The 21328-nt window shown below is 43.2% G+C and overlaps 1 protein-coding gene across 3 annotated transcripts in view; it reads right to left on the minus strand.

Annotated features, from left to right (window-relative positions):
- The window catches only part of ankfn1b (ankyrin repeat and fibronectin type III domain containing 1b), a 145554-nt gene that overhangs the window by 29306 nt on the left and 94920 nt on the right, over window positions 1-21328 (minus strand). For all 3 annotated transcript variants that reach the window (XM_074619720.1, XM_074619718.1, XM_074619721.1), the window contains one exon: window positions 7140-7262. In XM_074619720.1, the coding sequence (XP_074475821.1) occupies window positions 7140-7262 (123 nt within the window). The remainder of the gene's footprint in view (window positions 1-7139; window positions 7263-21328) is intronic.

Raw genomic sequence — 21328 nt, forward strand, 5'->3', positions numbered from 1 at the left:
GACTACGATAGATGGATGGATGCTTAAAGAGTGGAAAGGGTGACGGTGTGTCACTGCATGATAACAAACTCATCTGACATCAGTGTGTGTGTGAGTTTGTGTGTGTGTGTGTTTGTGTGTGTACACTTTACCGGATGGCAAACATGTAGGAGCTAGTTTCTGGAAGCTCACATGCAAACACATGCGCAAGAAAGGTGAAGACTTAGTGTTATTAATGAAATAAATGGATTTGATATTGCCATGTCAATGGCGATTAGACCCCCGTTATACAATTGCTATTTCTTATGGAGGAAGTCGCACCAGGCGTCTAGGGCTGTATCCGAAATCACTCATTATATAGTGGACTATATGCTGACTTTCCATTTTGTGGTGCTGTCCGGCTGTATAGTGAGAATTATTATACCCTGTAGTGGACTCAAAGTATCCTACAATGCATTGTGAAAAATAGTGGACAAAATGGTCACTAAACAGACATTATATACCATCATGCATTGCTCTGAAGGAAAAAATGGCAAACGGACGAGAGGAGAGAGAGAGAGCAGCACGATTTAGAGAGAATTGTGCCGTGAAAATAGTATATTTGATGTGAGCAGAGCAGCGCATCACAACATAAACAGCCACAAAGTTCTTTGAATTCATTAATTTAGGAAATTAAGCTTATTCCCACAACGGCAAACGGCAGGGCGTCACCGCTTTACTCCTTTCGTTCTTACCTTTCACAATAAAAGCCCTAGACATATCACTGCTTAAATTCACTCAGGGTATTTATTATGAATGGTCTACCGGCCAACATTGATCTGGCACGTTTTTATTGTGTGACAGCAATGGCGTTATTAACGGCGCAGAGAAAATGACCTGAGCAGTATCCGAGAGTGTTTTTTCATTTTGCCGGTGAGCTCACTCTATAGTCCTCTACATAGAACTCCCTGGATAGTGAGTAGGGAGTAGTGAATGAGCGAATCATTTTGGACACAGCCTATATACTTGCAGTGGTGAACATCTAAACAGATGAAGATCTGGATGGATGAGAACCTGGAACGAGATTCCCGACGGACCCAAATGTGGACACACTGTGGAGCTGGCTCTGATATAAAACTGGAGGTGGACAGGTGGAGGCGGCTCATGTCAATCAGACACTGAAATGACAGCGGCCAAGAAAGGAACAGTTTTTTAAATTCTGACAGCAACAACGTGATTGGTTAACAGAGGCTGTGGCAGAATCTGATTAGGTGAGATAAATGTGAATGAAATATTGTCAGTTGATTTTAAAAAAAATATATAAATAAGAGAGAGGAAGTGCAAAGAAAATTTCCTCTGGATTGACATCAGTAAGTAAAACTCTTTACTGGCTCTCGCAGCGCTTCTGTTCCATTGTTGACGTGGGCGTGTATGGTCTGCACTACCTGAGCTTCCTATCTCAATCTGTAAACCATTTTCTCAAGACTAGTTTCAAACCGCAAGCCTCCTGGGTCCCCAGACGATTTTCTTTCTGCCTCTGACCCTGAATACAACCCTCACACACACACACACACACACACACACACACACACACACACACACACACACACACACACACACACGCACATTCACAGAAAGTAGGCAGAGGGGTGCAGTTCCCCCAGCTTTAAGTTGTCTTTTATCAGCTTATAAGCAACACATGGAGCCACGCTAACCCTCTGACCCACTGGCTGTCTGTCTCTGCACACGCACACACAAACAGAAACAAACACACACCAAATTAACTGGCTTTTTTTCCCTCCCTTTTCTCTTTATTTCATAACCTCTCCTCTCTCTTTCCAGCTCTACAGTCCAGTTTTCAGAGCTCTCCGCCGCTCACTCTAGCTGTCTCTCTCCATCATCTTTTCAATCTGCCATTTCATCTACTTCAGTCTCAATCATTCTCACTCTCTCTTACCTATTTCAGTCTTCCCTGACATCCCCTCCCTCCTCACCCCTACTTCTCTCTTTCAGTCTACCTCCCTCCCTCTCACTGCCCTCCACCCCCTGTCTCTCTGTGTCTGTGTGCTGAGTTGAGGTTTGGAGTGGAAACCAGAGTATCAAGTCGGAGACACACAGGACAAGAGGGAGCCAGCCTCATAAATCTCCCTGAGTGCAGCCCACAGCATCCAGAGTCATTTGTGTGTGGGTGCACGTAGGTGTTTATATGTACGAGTGTGTGTACTTAATCTACTTAATTTGTGTGAGTGTGTAACGTGTCTGTGTGTAAAAAAAAAAAGGATACCTATCCAAAAGCAGAGAGGTAAGCAGAATTTCAGCTCCCTCATGTGTACTGGAATCCATAGTCTCTCATCTCGCCAACAACTCAGTCTCAACAAATTAATATCACAGAGCCAAGAAGCAGTTGAAGTCCAAACTCAGCAAGACAGCTGAAACAGCGCAAATAAACAGTTTTGTTCTGAGGGAAAAATGTTTCCTCGTATCCTCGAGGGTTTGTCAATAAAAGCTTCTATGTTTCTATTAATGTCATTGACGTGGAGGCACTAAAAATAGTTCAGAAAAACAATCTCACAACAAGGTCCATTTGGTACCGTAGCCGTTCTGAAGCTTTCGATCATATTACGTGATCTTCGTCAGCAGAGGTTGCTCAGTTGGGATAGCAGATGTTCAAGTTTCCAGCACTTTAAAGGGATAGTTTGAGTGTTTTGAAGTGGGGTTGTATGATGTATTTATCATAGTTTGTGTATTATCTACAGTAGATGACGGCCGGCACACCCCCCAGTATGGAGAAGCAGGCAGGAGTATCGTCACAGAAGCAAAGCAATGTACTGCTGTGGACGGGGCCGGCAGCAAAATGTATTTTAGCCACCTAAAAGAAAGGCTCACCTAAAAAAAATCCATATCAGTTTAAATGTATGTAATATTTCATCGCTTTGCCTTGCAGTCAGACAGCACTTTCTGATGGGGAACTGAAGCTGTTGTATCCAGCTATGCTCTCGCCAAAGCCACCAGACCTGTAATTTTACCTCGTAGAACATGGGAGTTGCTGGTCTACCGCTGCCTTAATCAGCTAGTTTGTTTGTGATTGTTGTGTGAATCCGAACAATGGAGTTTGGTTTCTTTGGCAAGAGCATGGATAACGGCCTCTGTTCCCCGTCGGAGACTGTACAGCTGTCTCACAGCAAGGTAAACTTCAAAACACCCACCTATCCCTTTGAGGACATCTCGTCCATGTCCGCTTAAAAATACAAGCATTAACAATGGTCTCTGGACTGAAAATAAGACTGAAAGCCACGAACGGAAAAAATGGAATACCGTATGTTTTCCGTGATGAAAAGAGTAACACCTGAACACTGACGAAAGATTCTGTTTTCTAACTATGATATTTCTAATGTATTTTCAGTGAACAGTGAAATCTAGTGCATCTAGTTTATACATTATCTGGAACTATATCTAACTCAAATATCATTTTACACCAGTATGTGTGTCAAAGCTTTTTAGTGTTTAATACATTCAAAGGATAATGTTATTCTGATGCAGCCAAAAAAGCAGAAGTAAAATGTTAGACGTTCCAGCCCAAGCGGGGGATCAGTTCCCTTCTGTCGTGATCTTTAACAGCGTGTTCCCAGCGGAATTTCTAAAAAAGAAAAATTATAGGGATCTATAACCTCCTCATTTGTCCCTCTTGTTTGAACTGTCAGCTCTCAGCCACAGAAGAAAGGAGAAAAAAATCTAAAGAGTGGATGAAAAAAGGAAAGAGCGGGGAATATTAAATCAAATTAGAACCAAATGAGGCGAGTGGCACGCTGTCTAAAAGCACTTTACACCCGGGCCCCTTGAGCATTGCCCTCCTTTTTCCACTAAGACTTTGGTGATTTCTCTATGTTCTCCTCTTATTCCCTTTGTGCACAATTCATAAGGATTAGCACTTGGTAAACCCCATTCCCCCTTTTACACACCCAGATAACTATTACAATGTGTGTTTTGCTCATGTATGTGTGTGAGCATGAATATCAAGGAGAAAATCAGACATGAGTTTCTACCACTCTGTGTGTGTGTGTGTGTGTGTGTGTGTGTGTGTGTGTGTGTGTGTGTGTGTGTGTTAATATATCGACTACGGGAAGGGGAGGCTGCTTTCTCTCCTGGCATCGTCATCCTAAGAGTGCTGTCAGCTCCGAGTTATCCCTGAAGACAGGGTGGCACCAGGCAGAGCGGAGGGGCCTTCAGGGGGGGATGGAGAGGGTTTTAAACCCCTCCGGCGCATACTGACTGCACAACCACACACATCACAATCAAACACTTAACTGGTGTGGTACCAAACTTCACATTTCAACTCTTATTTATGAAGTGGATACGGTTTGAGTGGCGAATGCTACGGTACACGTTGATGTTTAAGTACTTATGTATAGAGTTTCCTCTCCAGGCGAACTGCGGGGGGACTGCTATGGGAAATAAAAAACTGCTTGGCCGACACACATGGCTGCCTCTCCATTGTACTCAGGGGTTTTGGCGAAGGGCTGGAACTGCCTCTCTGTCACCATGAGAGGATATGGAAATAAAGACTTATTTACTGGCCCTGTGCTGGAACACAACCAGTGTCCCTTTATAGCCCCAGTATTGACTCTGCTGGATGTCTCCCGTGTCCACGTCATGCGCAGGAAACAAGGCAGCAAATACACGCAGGCAGCGGGAAACCGACCTATGTTGGGCTGAGTGTATTAGTTTAGATATTGAACTTAATGTTCTCATAATGCAAACAATTCCCATGCGCTATCAGCAGCAGGCTGAGCTTAAATGAAATAAAATGGCTTTTAGAGAACCAGAAGTAAATTCAGAATAGAATAGAAATCTCACAAGGACACAATTCTTACCCAAAGACGTCACATATATGGATAGTAATAATTTATACTAATGGTTTCCTGGATTCAGCAATCTTACCAGGCAGCATATACCCTCTTATTTCCCCTTTACCACCCCCTCCTTCTAGTCCTTTCTCCACCCATACCCTTGAGGCCATTTACTATGATTACCAATAACAATAACACTCCCATTATCTTTTATTATCGCATTTTCCCAAGGCCCTGCCAGCTCTCGTGGACTTTGATAAAGTTACAAAACGGCTCCTGTTTCGGGCTTGTATATGGGCTGCCTCGGCTAAGAATTCCCTTAATAGTCGGGGTTTGTTTGGGTATCTGACTTGAATCGACATAAACGGCAATGGTCCACTAAATAGATAGTAAAGTGTTGAGCCACCTGAGACCGCTTTACTACGGGAGGGCTGCCGGTTCCAAGCTTGGTGTTTTAATATAATCCTTGTGTCACTTTACTCTTAAAAGTTTTGATTTAAAGAGCGAAAGGACGGGTGGTAGGGGGGGCAGAAAAACATAATTAAACCTTAATTTGAAAGCGTATATTGGTGGATAACGCTACATTTCCACATTTCACTTTCATTACAGGAAACACATTCCAGCTTTTACGGCCTCTGTCTCAATACACATAAGACTCACTGGGGCATCAACCGTTAGACAACAGGTATTTACTGCAGATCTATCTGAGCTGTACTCTAATTTCTCAACATATAATAATATACAATACGTAACCCCGCTCCTTGAATGAGTCACATAACAGAAATGACTCATCACAACTTAGGCCCTGCAATTTCTACACTATTTAGACAAATACACCTCTGTGATAACAACTACTTGTTAGCAAAACAATAATACAGATGCTTAGACAGACTACAGGAAGTGCTATAAATGTCGAACAATTTCAAAAATGCGACTGATTCATGGGGTGTTTCTCAGTAGACGCTACTAGCGCACGTGTTTTCCTTCTGTCCGCGTCGATGACTTGTGCATTCCAGAGGAGCCGTGCCGGTCTTGTCAGGAGCTGGACCCGACCTCGTTTCACCTCCCAGTAGCATGACTCAGCCCTCAACCTTGAATCTCTCCTCCTGGGGTCCCTTGTTTATTATGTCACAAAAGACCAGTCGCACTCCTGTAACGGCGGCTCGGCCCCGGAGAAAGTCGGAATCCAGCTGTAGCCGAACACCCCCTCCCCCCCACCCCCCCTCCCTCATCCCACTCGTAAATGAGCATGTCCAATCTACCCACTGTGTTTCATTAAAACCAGACTACATCAATCAGGGCCTGAACTTTAAAGGCCAGGTCCCCTCTCCGGCAACATGGGAGAAAAACACGAAGCTGTTAAAAGTAAAGGACCTCACACTGCACATACACTCAAAACGCTCATACACTTAACACCACATTTCTGCTGGCGGACCACACATCGCAACGTCAGTCCGAGACCACACAGTAGGTCTCGTAAGGCCGACAAAAGACCTCGTAAGACCTCACACTGGGCCCTTGCATGACTCGATAGGACCTCAGAGAATCCCACACCTGTAACTCCACAAACCGCAAAGTAACTCCACTGAATAGCTACTGTAGTCCCCGCACAGCAATTAGAAACCTGGAAACTGTTTAGACCCGTGACTGTTTGGACATTTTTTACTTGACAAAATTAAGTGCAAAGGAAGTGTAAGATCCGCTTTAGCCCGGGGGCTACTTTCCCAATGGTGAGAGAAGTAGAAAGGAAGAGCCAAGAACACATAGCAGGAAGCTCAGGGGGGATGCCAGATGGACGGACGGCAGGATGGATGGGTAGATAAATGAGTGGAGGCCGTGCAACAAGAGGGGAGACTGGGAAGGAGTCCCATGGGTGGGGACGGGAAGGCAGCCTCGTGATGGAAAGCTTTCAAACTCCTTTCATCGGCTGCCTGAGGACTGGAGCTTTACAAGAGCAAGATGAGCCGGCGCCACTGGAGCTGCTTGGCGCTCCTCAACGAAACCCAGACGCAGAGACGGAGCAAGACCCTATCACCACTCCGCCCACTCTCTGCCCCCACCCCAAAACACCAGCCGCCCAATCCTCATAGACCTCAGCTATGATACACACACTCAAATCATAACAAGGCCCAGTTGCAGTTGTCTCTCTCTCTTGTTACTAACGTTACTTTTTGGATTTCAGTTTCTGATAAGTGAAAGATTCTGATCAAAATCCTCCTCCTGATACCAGTTTATGAAGTTTTATTTCATAATCTAAAAGCCTGAAGTACTGAAGGCCTATCACAACCTTCAATTTTTAAGCAGATAAGCAGATTAAGAGTTGTTTGGTCTTACCAGTCCACACTCAGAGATCGTCTCCTGTAGGATGGAGGTCTGTCAGTGGAAGTCTTCTCCGCTTTGGGCACACGCTCTTTGAGGGACAGACGATGGGTGAATTTGGAGATCCCCTTCTCCGACCTTGGGGACAGAACAAGAATAAATGGATCAGAATAGGACTCTATGGACTGGTGTAGACATGGCCCTCTGACCCATTACATGGGCAATCTTCTGTCTTGCACACACATACATGTCATACATTATACATTCTTGCATAAGAGTTCAGGAGCAGTTAACATCAGTGTCTTTTTTCTCAGCTCTCAGTATAAATAATTGCTAATAAGAAAACACACAGAGGGATTTATATTTGTACTTTCGGTTTATCATCTAGAGTACAGATATTCTCTCTGCCAACAGCTTAAAATGTTCAGCCAAGGTTAAATGTTGCTGGAGAACATGAATGTCTCAGTGAAATGGATTCTCTTACGCCTAAAACCAAACTCAGTTTTGCGGAAATCACAATACTCAGTGGAAATGTAGACCGTGAAGTTGATAAACAGTGTAACAATGCTGCAGTTCCCATAGGAAACATTAGGTTTCAGGGAAAGCCGCATACTTCCTGCCTAATTTTCTCCAAATCTTTTTCACAGGAAAAAAAAAAGAAAAAGTGAAGTCACACACATTTTAATCTCCTCTACTGGGCTGCCAATGTCCCAGTTCAACTTTTCGCTCAAAATTAAAAACAGGAAATCTAATATTTCTTCCATTCCAGCCCGGGACACATTTTGATGAGACTCAGCATTGCAATATTGCTGTGGTAACAGTGGGGACTAATCAAAATGTAATAATATTCTCTATCAAAGAGCCAGGCTCACGGAGGAACAGAGCCGGAGCACAGAAGAGTGTGTGGTGTAAAAATTCACAAGACTTATTAAGCAAACGTTTATATTATGAATGTAGCCAATGTGAATAAAAATCTGTGGATAACTTTAAGGTAAGTCAAAGCCTTGTGGGAAAAAACTAAAATCTAAAATGTATAATTGAAGGAATTATGCCCAAGCATTCTTCGCTCACCTAATCTGACACACATGCTGTTTCCATTTCATTATGAAATGATAAAACATCCTTAATAATGACTCATATGTCCTCGCACACATACATAGATCTCCTCTCAACCTGAGCCAAAAAGCGTTTTAGTCTCCATGGTGAGCTCTGTTGGAGACACGCTGCAGGGATGGTTGAATTGAGGAGAGCGCAGACTACCGTGGTGGACCCTGCCACTCAAAGACGAAGCTTGTATCTGCCATCGCTGTCGTTCGTTTATGTAAAATGCAGCAGAAATAGCAGTTCACATGAGGCTTCGATAAAACAGGATGGATGAAATCGTGCACAATAGTTCATGCCTTTACTTTGATTACTGAACAGTGACATGGATGAATGACAGTGTGGCGATGCGTCCAGTTTCACCTAACTCAATTGCCAAATTGGCATAATGTCACATGCTCATTTTGGTGCATCGTGATGCAGAGGTCTGACAGGACTTTGAATGATTCATACGTTCTTGTCTGGGAGAGTGCTTTGCTTCAGAAAGAGGACAGAAGGTCTGAGAGTATCCTGTCAAGTCTAATGCTTCTATGAGAGGCCGATCAGATCTGATTCAATTGGATGGAGACCTTTATTGCATCACAGACTTGTAAACGTTCCCACAGGTGTGAATAAAAGACTGCTGTGACCTTGGAAATTGAAGTGAAAGCCCATTTTAAAGTCATAGATCCTTGCCAGCTGGGCTTTCTGCTACCTTGCCTGGAACATTTTCTCCTCTTTTCCAAAACTGATAAAAAAATAATAAGATTGCTTCTTTGCCAAAATTCTATTTCATCGCTCTCTCAAAACAGGCAGAATCCACGTCCATGACAGGCATCATAAATCAACGTTGTCTGAACACCAAGTTAAAAAACAAAGACAAACTAGAATTACCGCCTCTCGGTTGTATGCCTCCGCCAATCAGTCAAGTTGCAGTTTACGTACATGTCTGCCCAAAATGTCATCACTTCATCATTCTATCCTATTAGAAATTTGTAGAATATGAATTATTAAGTTATGGTCAAAAACGTGTTTTGTGAGGTCACATTGACCTTGACTTTTGACCATCAAATTCTAATCGTTTCATCCTTGAGTCTAAGTGGACGTTTGTGCGAGGGTGGAGCCAAGTACAACCGAACGCTGAACGAAACATTTCTAGGCGACTAAAATTTTACAATTAACTTTCATCAACTAAAAACACACTATGAAAGGGTTAAAGTTCTAAGATGAAAACACAGACAACACCCAGATCAGACAACTCCGTGGTAGCGACCTGTCAATCATGAGGTAGCCACGCCCTAAAGCATACCCTGCTTTATGGTCTATTTGACTCTAAATGGGACCATAATTTACTAAATGAACATCATGCTGTATTGAAGAAGACTTGAAACTAGCGATTGAGACCATTAACTCATGTTCACAATGTTTACTGAGGTGATAAATCAAGTGAGAAGTAGGCTCATTTTCTCATAGACTTCTATACAATCAGACTTCTTTGTGCAACCAGAGGAGTCGCCCCCTGCTGGCTATTAGCAAGTTTAAGGCACTTCTGCATTGGCTTCACTTTTCAGACCTGGAGGTTGCCCACTGGTGCGATGTGAGGTCACATTGACCTTGACATTTGACCACCAAAATCTAATCAGTTCATCCTTGAGTCCAAGAGGGACGTTTGTGCCAAATTTGAAGAAATTCCCTCCAGGCGTTCCTGAGATATCGCGTCCACGACAATGGGACGTACAGACAGACGAACAACCTGAAAACATAATGCCTCTGGTCATGGCTGTCATTGACGGAGAGGCATAAAAAGTGACAAATAAAGAGTATGTTTAAATACTAAATAAACCTTTTACAGAATGATACTGGACATGAAATCAAAGCACCTACACTATGATCACACTTTACAATACATGTTTCTAAGAAAAGCTTTTCTATCTATATAAAAGAGGGAAGCATATTCTCTCATGCTACAACAACAGATTCCTCGTAAAACCAGCTGTTGCGCTATAAAGGCGTTGCCATAAGCCGAGATGAAAATACACAAGTTCTCATTCAAAATGACCTCATGCTATGGCTTATCTAGTAGAACAAAACCCCGGCCCTACTGCCTTCGTTCCCACTCCTACACCCTCAACTACTGTTTCCTGACCCTGCGCCAGCTTCTCCAAAGAGTTGGTTGACCTCGAAGACAAAGAGGCATATTTTCCTGTATGAATCACACAAACGGGGTGTGGGATTTTGGTCAGATGGCAGAGCAACCCCTAATTGATGGTATTAAGTTAGACTGGGCTTCTTCTTCTTCAAGGGCTTTTAATTAAATTAGTAGCACTGCCCTGTGCACGCCAGCTACTGCCAACCATTGACGCTAATGTACCTTTCCATAAACTGTTCACTGGTCTTAGAAAGACTGATTCATAAATAGACTACAGGATCATCAGTGGTTGTTAATAATCGCCTTGGTTTATATAGATCTAATATGTTTGGCCTATGCCCAATAGTTACATTAAGAGTTCCCTGTAAAACTTCAAACAAACATTTGGATCAAACGCATGACACGACACGACCATAGGATAATGACTTCAATGCCATGAAAACACATAGGATCATGACTTCAAAGACGCGGGGGCCAGTGGACACAGAAGAGGACTCAGGGAATCCCTTTGAGGGGTTTAGAGGAAAAATGGACATGCGAAGCAGGTGGGTCTCAGTGGAGGGGATCTGCTGGCAACTGGCTGCCTCTTGGCTCCCCGAGAGCCTCGACCCCTGGCTCCGCCCCATGCAGCTGTCCCCGATAACATCATCACAGCGGACACACTGCGGTGATGCAATCCCCTTGGAGGCCCACTCAGGATATCCCAGTCGATTATCCTCTCATCAGAATTATATTTTCTCTTTCATTTTCCCGGTGTTGATTACGGTTTATAAAATCAGTGATTGATTGTTTTTCCTCACAGAACTGAAGCTAGGATGTGACCTTGAAGCCAAGTGATCCCATACACACACACAACCAATGAAGCTTTAACCTTTAGCACCACCGGGAAAGTGCATACATAGATGCTTAGGCACCTGCCAGGCTAATGTAAGCATATCTATGTGTCAGTCTCTTATCATTTCCCATCTCACACCTCAGCCAGGTTGTCCTGCTCTCAATGAACACAGACAAAAAGGCTATTAAGTAATTTAAGACCCCATGCACAACGGATGCCGTTCACTGGCTGAGCGACCCAGTTACAGTATATCTGAGAACTTATCTTTATTCTTAATTTCTTTCATTTCTATTGTTGGGGTTGACATTTTAGAGTTTTAGTGAAATGTCTCAACAACCATATTGGATGGATTGCCATGAAGTTCAGTGCGGATATCCATGGTGCCAAGAGGATGAATCCTGGCGGCTTTGATGATCCCCATATATCCAGAGAAAATCTAAACATGTGATGGATTGGCATGACATCGTGTGCAGACATTCATGGTTGCCAGACGTTGTGTTCCAATGACTTTGGTGATCCCCTGACTTTTCAAATGGCGCCACCATGAGGTTGACATTTGTGGTTTTGAGTGAACTGTCTCAACAACTATTGGATGCCAATGCCATGATTTTGGTACAGACACTCATATCCCCCTCAGCATGAATTGTAATAACACTTCATGTAGCACTGTCATGAGGTCAACATTTTATTTTCTCCAAGATTTTGTCTATGTCCAAATACTTACAAAACTAATGACATTCCTGCCCATGTGGTTCTTTAAAGTTTAGTGCAATTAGCAAATGTTAGCATGCTAACATACTAAACCTAGATGGTATACATGGCAAACATAACCTGATAAACATCAGTGTGTTAGCTCTGTCATTGTGAGCATATTAGAAATGCTGACATTAGCATTTAGCTCATGGCACTGATGTCAACGTATCCTCATACAACGGTTCGTTTGATATCTTACGAAAAATGATTCTGCATTTTTCGTGCGTTTTCCTACGAATATCCAGCAAGATGTGACACACGTGTCAATTTCCGCTTGAAGTCTTTCAAAAATAAACTTCCGTCTTCACAGGAAACAACTTGGTTAGGTTTAGGCAAGAGAACTACTTAGTTAGGTTTAGGAAAAGATCGTGGTTTGGGTTAAAATAACTCTGGAAGTGGCGTTACTACGTGACAAATAAATCAACATTGTCTTCTGGTTTCACATAGGGTATGAACAGCGGTGTCTAGGGTTAAAGTCTGGTGCTTTTTGACCCGCCCATCCACCCCGACCTCCTCCATACGCAGCGTTTGACGCTCTTTATACTTCCTGGTTCACGATTTTGTGGATTACAAACAAATTGATTTTGACTTTCCACAAAAAGAAAGAAACAAACAAAACTGGTACTATAGTATATTTTTACATCGGTTAATTAGACATTAAAGTCCAATCTCCACCTTTTTTTGTATTTCATACTTTGTTTTATTTATCATAACCCCCCCCTTGTATAGTCCCAGTGACTACAAGACACGATAACTGTTCCTAATATATCCCTCCGATGTGAAAGCCCACCACTGCCTCGCTGCAATGTGACTTAGATTATGATCTTGCCAGCATTAGTAACTTTCCCCAATCCTGCTGCACAAGAGTGCTTTTGTCAGCACTGAATGGCTTGTGTGGTGATACGGAGAAAATGTTGACCCACGCTCGCACACACACACTTACACACACTTTCACACTGTTACTGCGAAGGATCGCTTTTCTTGCAAACAACTCACCTAATGTCACTTTCCCTCTCTGTTCTGTTGCCATGGCAGCAATTAACTGTTCAGAGGTATTCATGTGCAGAACAAATTCTGCTAAAGAACTCATTGTTCTTGCTCACAGTACACAAAGCTATCGACTGTGCACTTTGACCCCTGCTCATAGCCTCAGTAGCCCACTGCTATTTGAGAGCAGAGTTAAGGCTGCGTGGAATTCTAGCAAAAACCAGAGCTTGTGCTTTTTCCCTTTCCTTTAGCGTGTTATGTAGTCTTTTGTGTATGTAAAATCCCAAAGCCCACGCCAAAGGGATTTACATTCCCCACAGAAACACTGCTCCTTAACTGCCTGAAACGCCTTGCTTGAAGTCCCGCCTTTTCTTCTGTAACGTGGTGATGTCACCAAGTAACACATTAGCATTAAACCTGCCTAGCAGCTAGTTTGGCACACCCTCAACCAAAGCTAGTTAGAGTGGAGCGGGAGTGGAGTCCGAAGAGTTTGGTTTGGTTGACCAATCACAACAGTGTGGGCCAGCTGACCAATCAGAGCAGACTGAGTAGGAGCTCAAACAGAGCGTTTCAGACAGAGGGTGAAAAGAGGTGAAAAGAGGTGCTGCAGCACAGCCGGTATGAGAAAAAAGTGTTTTTTGAACATTAAAGCATGTAAAAATGTTCTCGTTGAAAGCCAAAATACGCACATATGCACCTGAAAATGAGCATAATAGGTCTTCTTTAACAAGCCCAATTCCCCAAGCCGTTAATTATTTGATTTATTGTTATGTAAAGTACGTACAAAACCTTTAAAGTAATTTCTTTGTAAACTAAGTGATACAAATTGTAGTATTACATTACTAGCGTTTATTATTTTACCATTATTTGATTTCTAGGTGATTGAAAATCTACACATTTTCTTCTAATGTTGATATTGTTTAATAATACGTTTTGTGTTCCTGCCCTCCTTGATGACACCATACATTATATTTACACATTTGATTAGTGGGAAATGATATGACAGGCATGCTCAGCAAAGCTTCTGAGATCACACAGAGGGTTTTGTATTAGACGTGTTTATAAAGGGATCCCACAGAAACCAGAAGAACGCTATGCATTACACAATCTATGTGGTCTGTCTGAGGCCGGGCTGCCCTTAACCACAGATCTTATTTCAGATTACTAAGGCACAGACACGACAGTAAATCATAAGCAGGACAGACAAATACCTGACCCTGTTTCAGCAATTATGGGCAATGGCTTTCTACCTAAAACAACTATTTTGGAAAGGAGGGAAAACAAAGCGCTTGGATTTCTTTCATCTCTGTCTGCTGCTACGGCTTCCTATCCCTGCCAATGGAACTCTAATACCCCAAAAAGAATGTGGGCACCCACCCATTTAACAGATACATGCAAATGAAATGGATGCAAGCACACATGGCTGCTGGCGTACGCACGCACACTCATACACAAACACAGTTTAATTCAGGAACATACCCCTCAATGTGTTTCATTAGGCAAACAAAAAGGCTTTCAGTGGTCCAATCATAAAAGAACGCAGCCAAGCTATGAACATTGCTAATTAAAATCTGCTCAAAGAAAGCCTTGTTTTCCACTCGCCATCCCCATCCAAACCCATGTCTGTGTGTACGTCTCCCTACATGGCGGAGGCCGCTTTTATTTCACTTGGACGGAGGTCTCACCAATAAAACATACTGATATTTCTTCAAGCTAACAAGCTTTTCCTTCAGTTGTGATACGATTACATTATCTGAATTGCTCAGAGCGTAATGTTTAATCGCTGGTAGCTGCGGGGGTCAATAAATGAGAGGCAATATCATAGCAGTCTGTTGCATAATACCTGATGCACACTGGAGTCTAATGAATTTGGCTTTGCTTCTTATTGCTGTAAAATTGTCCGAAAATAATGCATCAAAATTATACAATGTGTAACATGGAGAAAACATGATGATGATGAGGAGGATAATTTTTCTAAAAGGGAGGCATTAAACTTCCAAGCGCTAATGATCTAATACTAACGCTACGTGCCAAAGGAGGGGACTCTGTTATCACCCTACGCACATATTCTCATATGCTGCCCATCCACCCACTACGGTAAACAGAGATATTTCCATCTCGCCTCCTTTCCCTCCATCCCCTCATTTGCACGCCTCTGAGTCACACTCGTCGTTTCGTCTCCTTTTTTTTCACCCTTTTATTACGTCGCTTTCTCTCACTCCTGTTTTCCACGGAATCGGCACATACAGAATTTGTCAGGGGGACAAAAATGAGGGAGGAATTCGATGCCCTTTTTTTCACTTTTGGTTCGGCTCCCTGTGGTGTTGGGCTTGATACCGTTCCCTCTGTGTCCCCCCTTCTGCGTTTGATGTGCGCCATAAGGCTGACTCAGCACAGTGAGACGTACGGATGATGGATCTGCAGTCAAATTAATCTTGAATTGAGCTGACAAGCGCGTGGAAGCCAGCAAACTATTAGAGACTGTAGCCGGAGCACCGTACCACTAAGAGGGGAGGGGCGAAGCAAGCGGCACCACAGACAGTTTTCTCTTTCCACTCGCTTTCGGTTAGGTGGGATGAGATAATAATGTGATTTGGAGGAAACCGATCTGGGGTAATTTAATAGCTATCACGTTGGATAGATGTGGTAACACCCAATTGAACAACCAGCAGTGTGTACAACCAGCAGACATGCACACTATCAGTTACTGTACTTCCCAAATCCAAGGTGAGCAGAAGCGTCGACTCTGATTTATTAGTGGGCCGCAATCCATGAAAGACACAGAGTAACATAATAATGTTCATGTGTCTGGGGAGCCGGACTTATCTGATTTGCCCTGAAAGCCTTATCACTGCTGTCAGAAATCTACGCAAACCTGACAACAGTCACGTAACATCACATGACACCATAACCCACTAATAATTCAGCACAGAATCTCATAATTCTCCTCATAAAACTCCACATAAGACTCCAGCTGGTCTCCTCTAGGACACAGAAAAGCTGATAAAACCTTGTGGAGCCTGGATCTTAACCCCCTGTATCGGTACACTCAGTATTGCAGCGCTGCTGCCGGCCTGTAAGGGCTCGTGGCTCTCTGCCCGAGCAGCTAAACGGGGAATAAAAGGCAAAGGAGTGAGTATGAGAGCGTGCGTGTATTCCAGTTCATCTCTTTGCAATTTGCAGTAAATTTAAAGTGAATGAGTCGGAATAGTCCATGGTTGTGGATCTGTGTGCCAGCCTGAGTTCTAAACAGAGGTTTATAGAGGCCTGGCCTGACGGAGGTGGACACCCCTCTGGTATTATGTTTATGGCCTTGAAACAGCTTTAAACACACACACACACACGCGCGCGCAAAGGGCACCCCACTTTCCCCCATCAACCCACAATTGAGCGCGGCGTCGGGATTCCAATCAGGGTTGTGCCAGCAGACTGAGGGGATTATTTATGCTGGAAAGGAGAAGGGAACCTCGAGGAGGGAGAGAGATGTGTGCGGGTTTCTCGCATTTCTATACTTGTGAGAACCAAAATGTCTATTTCAAAAGGATAGAGAGTCGAGCAAAATCATCGAATGTAAACATTCGTCCAGTTAAAGAGCTAATTTACAATTAAAGCCTGGGTTTATGGTTTACTAGGTTTAGGCTTAGGTTTGGGAAAGCGTAAAGGTTAAAGGTACAGTGTGTAGGAATTAGCGACATCTAGTGGTGTGGTTGCAGATTGCAACCAACTGAGTACCCCTCTGCTCACTCCTCCTTTACCAATATTATGGTAACGTGAGCTGCCGAGTGCAAAACCGTGGTAACGCCGTTCTCCTCAATCAGAAGCCATCTTTACCATAATAACACTACTTTAGGAGCAACGGAAGTCAGACGGCAACTGGCGGTACCACGGATTTGCACTCTGTGGCTCACATTACCACAGTTTTACAAGCATGTCGGAGAACTATGGTGGCCTTCAGGTAACATAAAAACCAGTGTTTGGTTTGTCCGTTCTGCGCTACTGTAGAAACATGACGGACCCCATGAAGAGGACCATATGCAGATATGAAGGGCTCATTCTAAGATAACGAAAACACAATGATTCTTAGTTTCAGGTGATTAAACACTAATGAAAACATAGTTATAGATATTATATTCCATTTCTGCTAATAGATCACCCGAAATGTTACACACTGTTCCTTTAAGCATTTAGAAGAGTAAGTAAGAAACACACATACACACATTCCCATTCACGTGGGTTAAACCAGCGTTGGCGATCGATCTGAATGAGTCAATGTGCATCATCCAGCCTGGCTTCACTACCTGGGTTGTACGGACACACTGCTCGGCTTCGGTGAAAAGACGTTTATGTTAGGGATGAGAATCAAATGTAAAGTTATTGAGGTTTAAACGACATTTAAGGGAGTACTAAATGTTTCTTCGTGTTGGCAGCGTGGGAGTTTTAGAATGTTCATCCCACTCCCCTCCAGTCTTATAAAATCAAAGGCCACGTCCTACATAGGAGGAGGCTCCTGTAATGGGAATTTAGAAATGCAGAAAATGCAGAACCTTCAGCTGGCCACCATTATGGTTCACTACTGAGCAGCAGTGCCAGTAACATTTTGTTTAAGGTTAAGTGAAGGACAATTCTGTGGGGTCGCCTGACGAGAACCAAATTGAAATGCTGAGTTGGCTTAAACGCAGTTTAATCCTGAAATCATATTTGTACAATTGTGAGCCAGCAGCAAACTATGAGCATCCAGAGTGTTGAGATGTTTTTGGGAAAGCTGATCAAATCTTGATGTGTGGTTTTCAAATGTGGAGGGAGAGGTTCAACTTGTTGTGCAACCTAATCGAAAGAACTTTTCCCTGAGAACTCCCTCAGCTAATGTGGTTGTGAGGATATTATGTGAGTGTTTGTATGTTGTGTGTGTGAGAGACTGTGTGTGTGCATGCTTTTGTATTTAAAGCCAGAATGGAAAAGGCTATGCACTGCTAGAATAGCAGTGAGCATAGCAAGTACTCCAAATTAAGCTCGCTTTCTCCCTTTGCATCTCTCTCACACACACACATGCACACACCCAATCGTGGCCAGGATGCCTTACCAAAACAATGGCTGTCTCTGCCCGCTCAGTTCTTTGGCCTGGCAGCTTGCTCTTGGGAAGTTCTCAAACAACCCAACATCACTGCAGCCAAGCCACATCAAATAAGCACACACTCACACACATACAGAAAGAGGGATAAATGCTGCTAATATTCACACAAGTATACACTCTACATATTTGTGAAACGCACACTGGATCAACAGTATGGGTACAAACACACTTTGCCGTTGGTAACTTGTGCACACACACACACATACACACACTAGATCAACTGTACAAACAGTCACACACTCAGATAGTCGGCCAGCGGCAGTCTCCTATGGCCCGCTGAGTTAGCTCCCTCTCCTACCACCATTACCACTATTGTAAATACTCCTCAATATGTATTTACACTGGGATTTCAAAACCCTGGAAAAAAATGAGGTGAAAAGAAAAAAAAGGCTGGAAAAATGAAGGAATGTGTTTCACGTCGGTCAGACAGCGGGAACCCTCAGTCCTTATTATCTTTCTGCCAGGATTTGCCTTGGATTGTCCCTCTGGGGGATGAGATAGAGCAGTGGTTCACAACCTTTTTTCCTTGGAGGCCCCCACTACTTGTATCTGAGAAAAGCTGGGCGCCCCCAGCTCGCACACAAACACCAAAGAATAAGTGATCCATTCCAAATATTTATTGTTTAAAATTAAAATCATTATAACTGTTTCCATTGAGAACCTTATCATTTATTTGGTAAACGTATCTTTACTAGTATAAGCTATAAATATTTTAACAACCCAACAGAGTAGGCTTAAACACACACATACATCCTTACCGAAAGAATAATAATGATTCATTATCCGTCTAATAATTACGTGATTAATCAGAACATATATATATATATATATATAGATCTCCCTCAGATCAATTACCTAAAACGGGCAGTTTGTTGCACATCCACATGCACATCATGTGAACACTGGTTTTGACACAGCTATACAATATGTGTTAATTTGGCTCGCTAACAATCCATAATACTGTTCATTCATAAACTAATGGCCACCTTGGGCTTGCATACCTCTGACCAGGGATGAAATGTCAAGTGTGATGCTAATGACAGCCAACCAAAGTCCTGGTGGTCGATTCTGTTACTAGTGCCTTTGTTTTTATTGTTACAAGGGTGCTGAAGGCGTTCTCCAACAGGTACGTACTGTACAGCCGAATGGGAGAATAACCCTTGTAACTGCGTGTTTGGCCAGTCTGGCTGCAACAGCCAAAACATCTTGAATCCAAATATTTCTTTGACACTAAATCGGCATGAAGGTCAGCGATCTCATCTTCACGGCCAAGGTATTCCCCGTCCTCAAGGCTGGAGATGTAGGGGTCCATCACCCGTGATTCCTTTGATAAGCACTCGTCAACATCGGCAAACCGGGACTTAATTTGCTCCCAGAGCAAGTTCATGTGCCAGGTAAACTCAGTGTGTGAAGTCGCAGTCTCAGTTTCATCAGGAGTGGAAATTGTTGTAGCTCCCCTTTTGACATTTTCCCAACTCTGCACTCCAGTTTCACATAAAAGCATCTAGAGTGTCTTTGCACTGCATGACGTTGGATTAAGGGCCCTGCATCCGCTTGTTTGTCTCGTGAATGTGTCTGCTATGCCGTTTTGATCTACAACTGTCCACACAGTGGTCGATTGTGATCTTGCAAGAATTCAACCAACGCACCTTTGTGTGTAACAGCAGCGTTTGATGCGCTTTATCCTCTCACAGCTGGGAAAACAGTCTCTTGTTAGTAGGATGAGCCTTCATGAAGTTTACCACTATGGGTGGCAATCTTGGTGACTCTTTTGATATGCTTAGAGTTGAGCACAGAGTTGTGGGATGTCGAAAGGCGTCGGAGCATTTGTGGAGCCTTGCCATGTCCACATATTTTCCGTGCATTGGATGTCAATGTCCTCAGGAATGAAAGGGCAGGGACAAAAAGTCTTATTGTCTCCCTTATTCCGGCGCAAGTGCGCGGATCGCAGTGGTTGAGAGGTCACAGAGGTGTGGCCTACTAAGTAGCCTACTATTTTTGAGTGAGGACAAAAAAAAATCTTTTAAAATAGTTTAACATACAGACTTTTGTATAAATTATCCAGTTACTGTGTTATTATGATTTTAGTTAACATGTGTAAATCAAATTTTGACAACCTCGTCCACCTCCTGTGATCTTCGGCACCACCTTGAAGGGGGCACGGACCACAGATTGGGAACCAGTGAGAATGTGTCACTGTATCTGTGCACACTGTTTTCTCTGTGTTTGTCGCTTTCTTCTGTCTTCTTTCTTCTCTTTGCTTATTTCCAACTGATCCGAAACACAGGGATAGAACTCTTTTTATATGTCATTGCTCATTGATATGTTTGCATCTTTACCTGTGGTTGGTAGATAAGACGTAGCTCATTGGTCGACTGATTTCTTCTTCTTTTCCTCTCTCTTCTGCTGTCCTCTGATCTGAGACACAAGACACTGTGTTTGATCGGCCCCATTCAGGACTTTGTGTACCGTACGCTGAATGAAATACATGAAACCTGTGAATTAAATGCTGCTAAGGCTCTGGAGGCACCTGTAACCACGGCAACAAGCAGCTGTTGCTGGGAGGAAAAGTCCTTCAACTGTGGAGGAACGTGGCGGTAAAACAGCAGCTGGGTCTGAGACGCAGCGTCTTTAGAGTGAAAAGAGTGAGAGGAACTGAGTGTCTGACGGTTATCTCAGCAATAGAGCGGCCTTATAAATTATCAGGGTGATTATCTACAGTTTTTAAGAGAGACAGCTGTCGTATCCTCCACTAGAAAGTAAACATTATGGACAATATGCAACATTTTCCATACGCCAGAAGAGAGGATCTTTAAAGTTATTTAACTGTAAAGCTGAGAAATTACACTTTACAGGAGTATAGTTTTATTATCTGAACAAAACTAAGTCAGGCACATTGCTGGAGAACAAATATCCCCCCTTACACACACACACACACACACACCTACAGTACGTCACCCCCATATGAGAACAATTACATGGCCTGCTCCCGTGAATAAATTAGTCTAATCAAGTTCTCTCTTCCCTGACATCCGTGCCTAAATCCCTTGCTCCAATGAAAAACGCAAAGCATCCCCCAGCCTCCAAGACACCGCCAGTGCCCCATCCTTCCATTATTCCTTCCTTCCTGTACTGTCTGCACCCAGCATTAAGTTGGAAAGACAAGTTAAGTCAAGAAAGTAAAGTTTTCTTATAGAGTGCAAGCTTTCGATGCACGCTCAAGTGCAAACTGCAGACAGTGTCCATAAAGTTTCTTAGAGTGAGAGAGA

Source organism: Sebastes fasciatus, chromosome 20, assembly GCF_043250625.1.
Source record: "Sebastes fasciatus isolate fSebFas1 chromosome 20, fSebFas1.pri, whole genome shotgun sequence".
Classification (NCBI taxonomy): Eukaryota; Metazoa; Chordata; class Actinopteri; order Perciformes; family Sebastidae; genus Sebastes; species Sebastes fasciatus.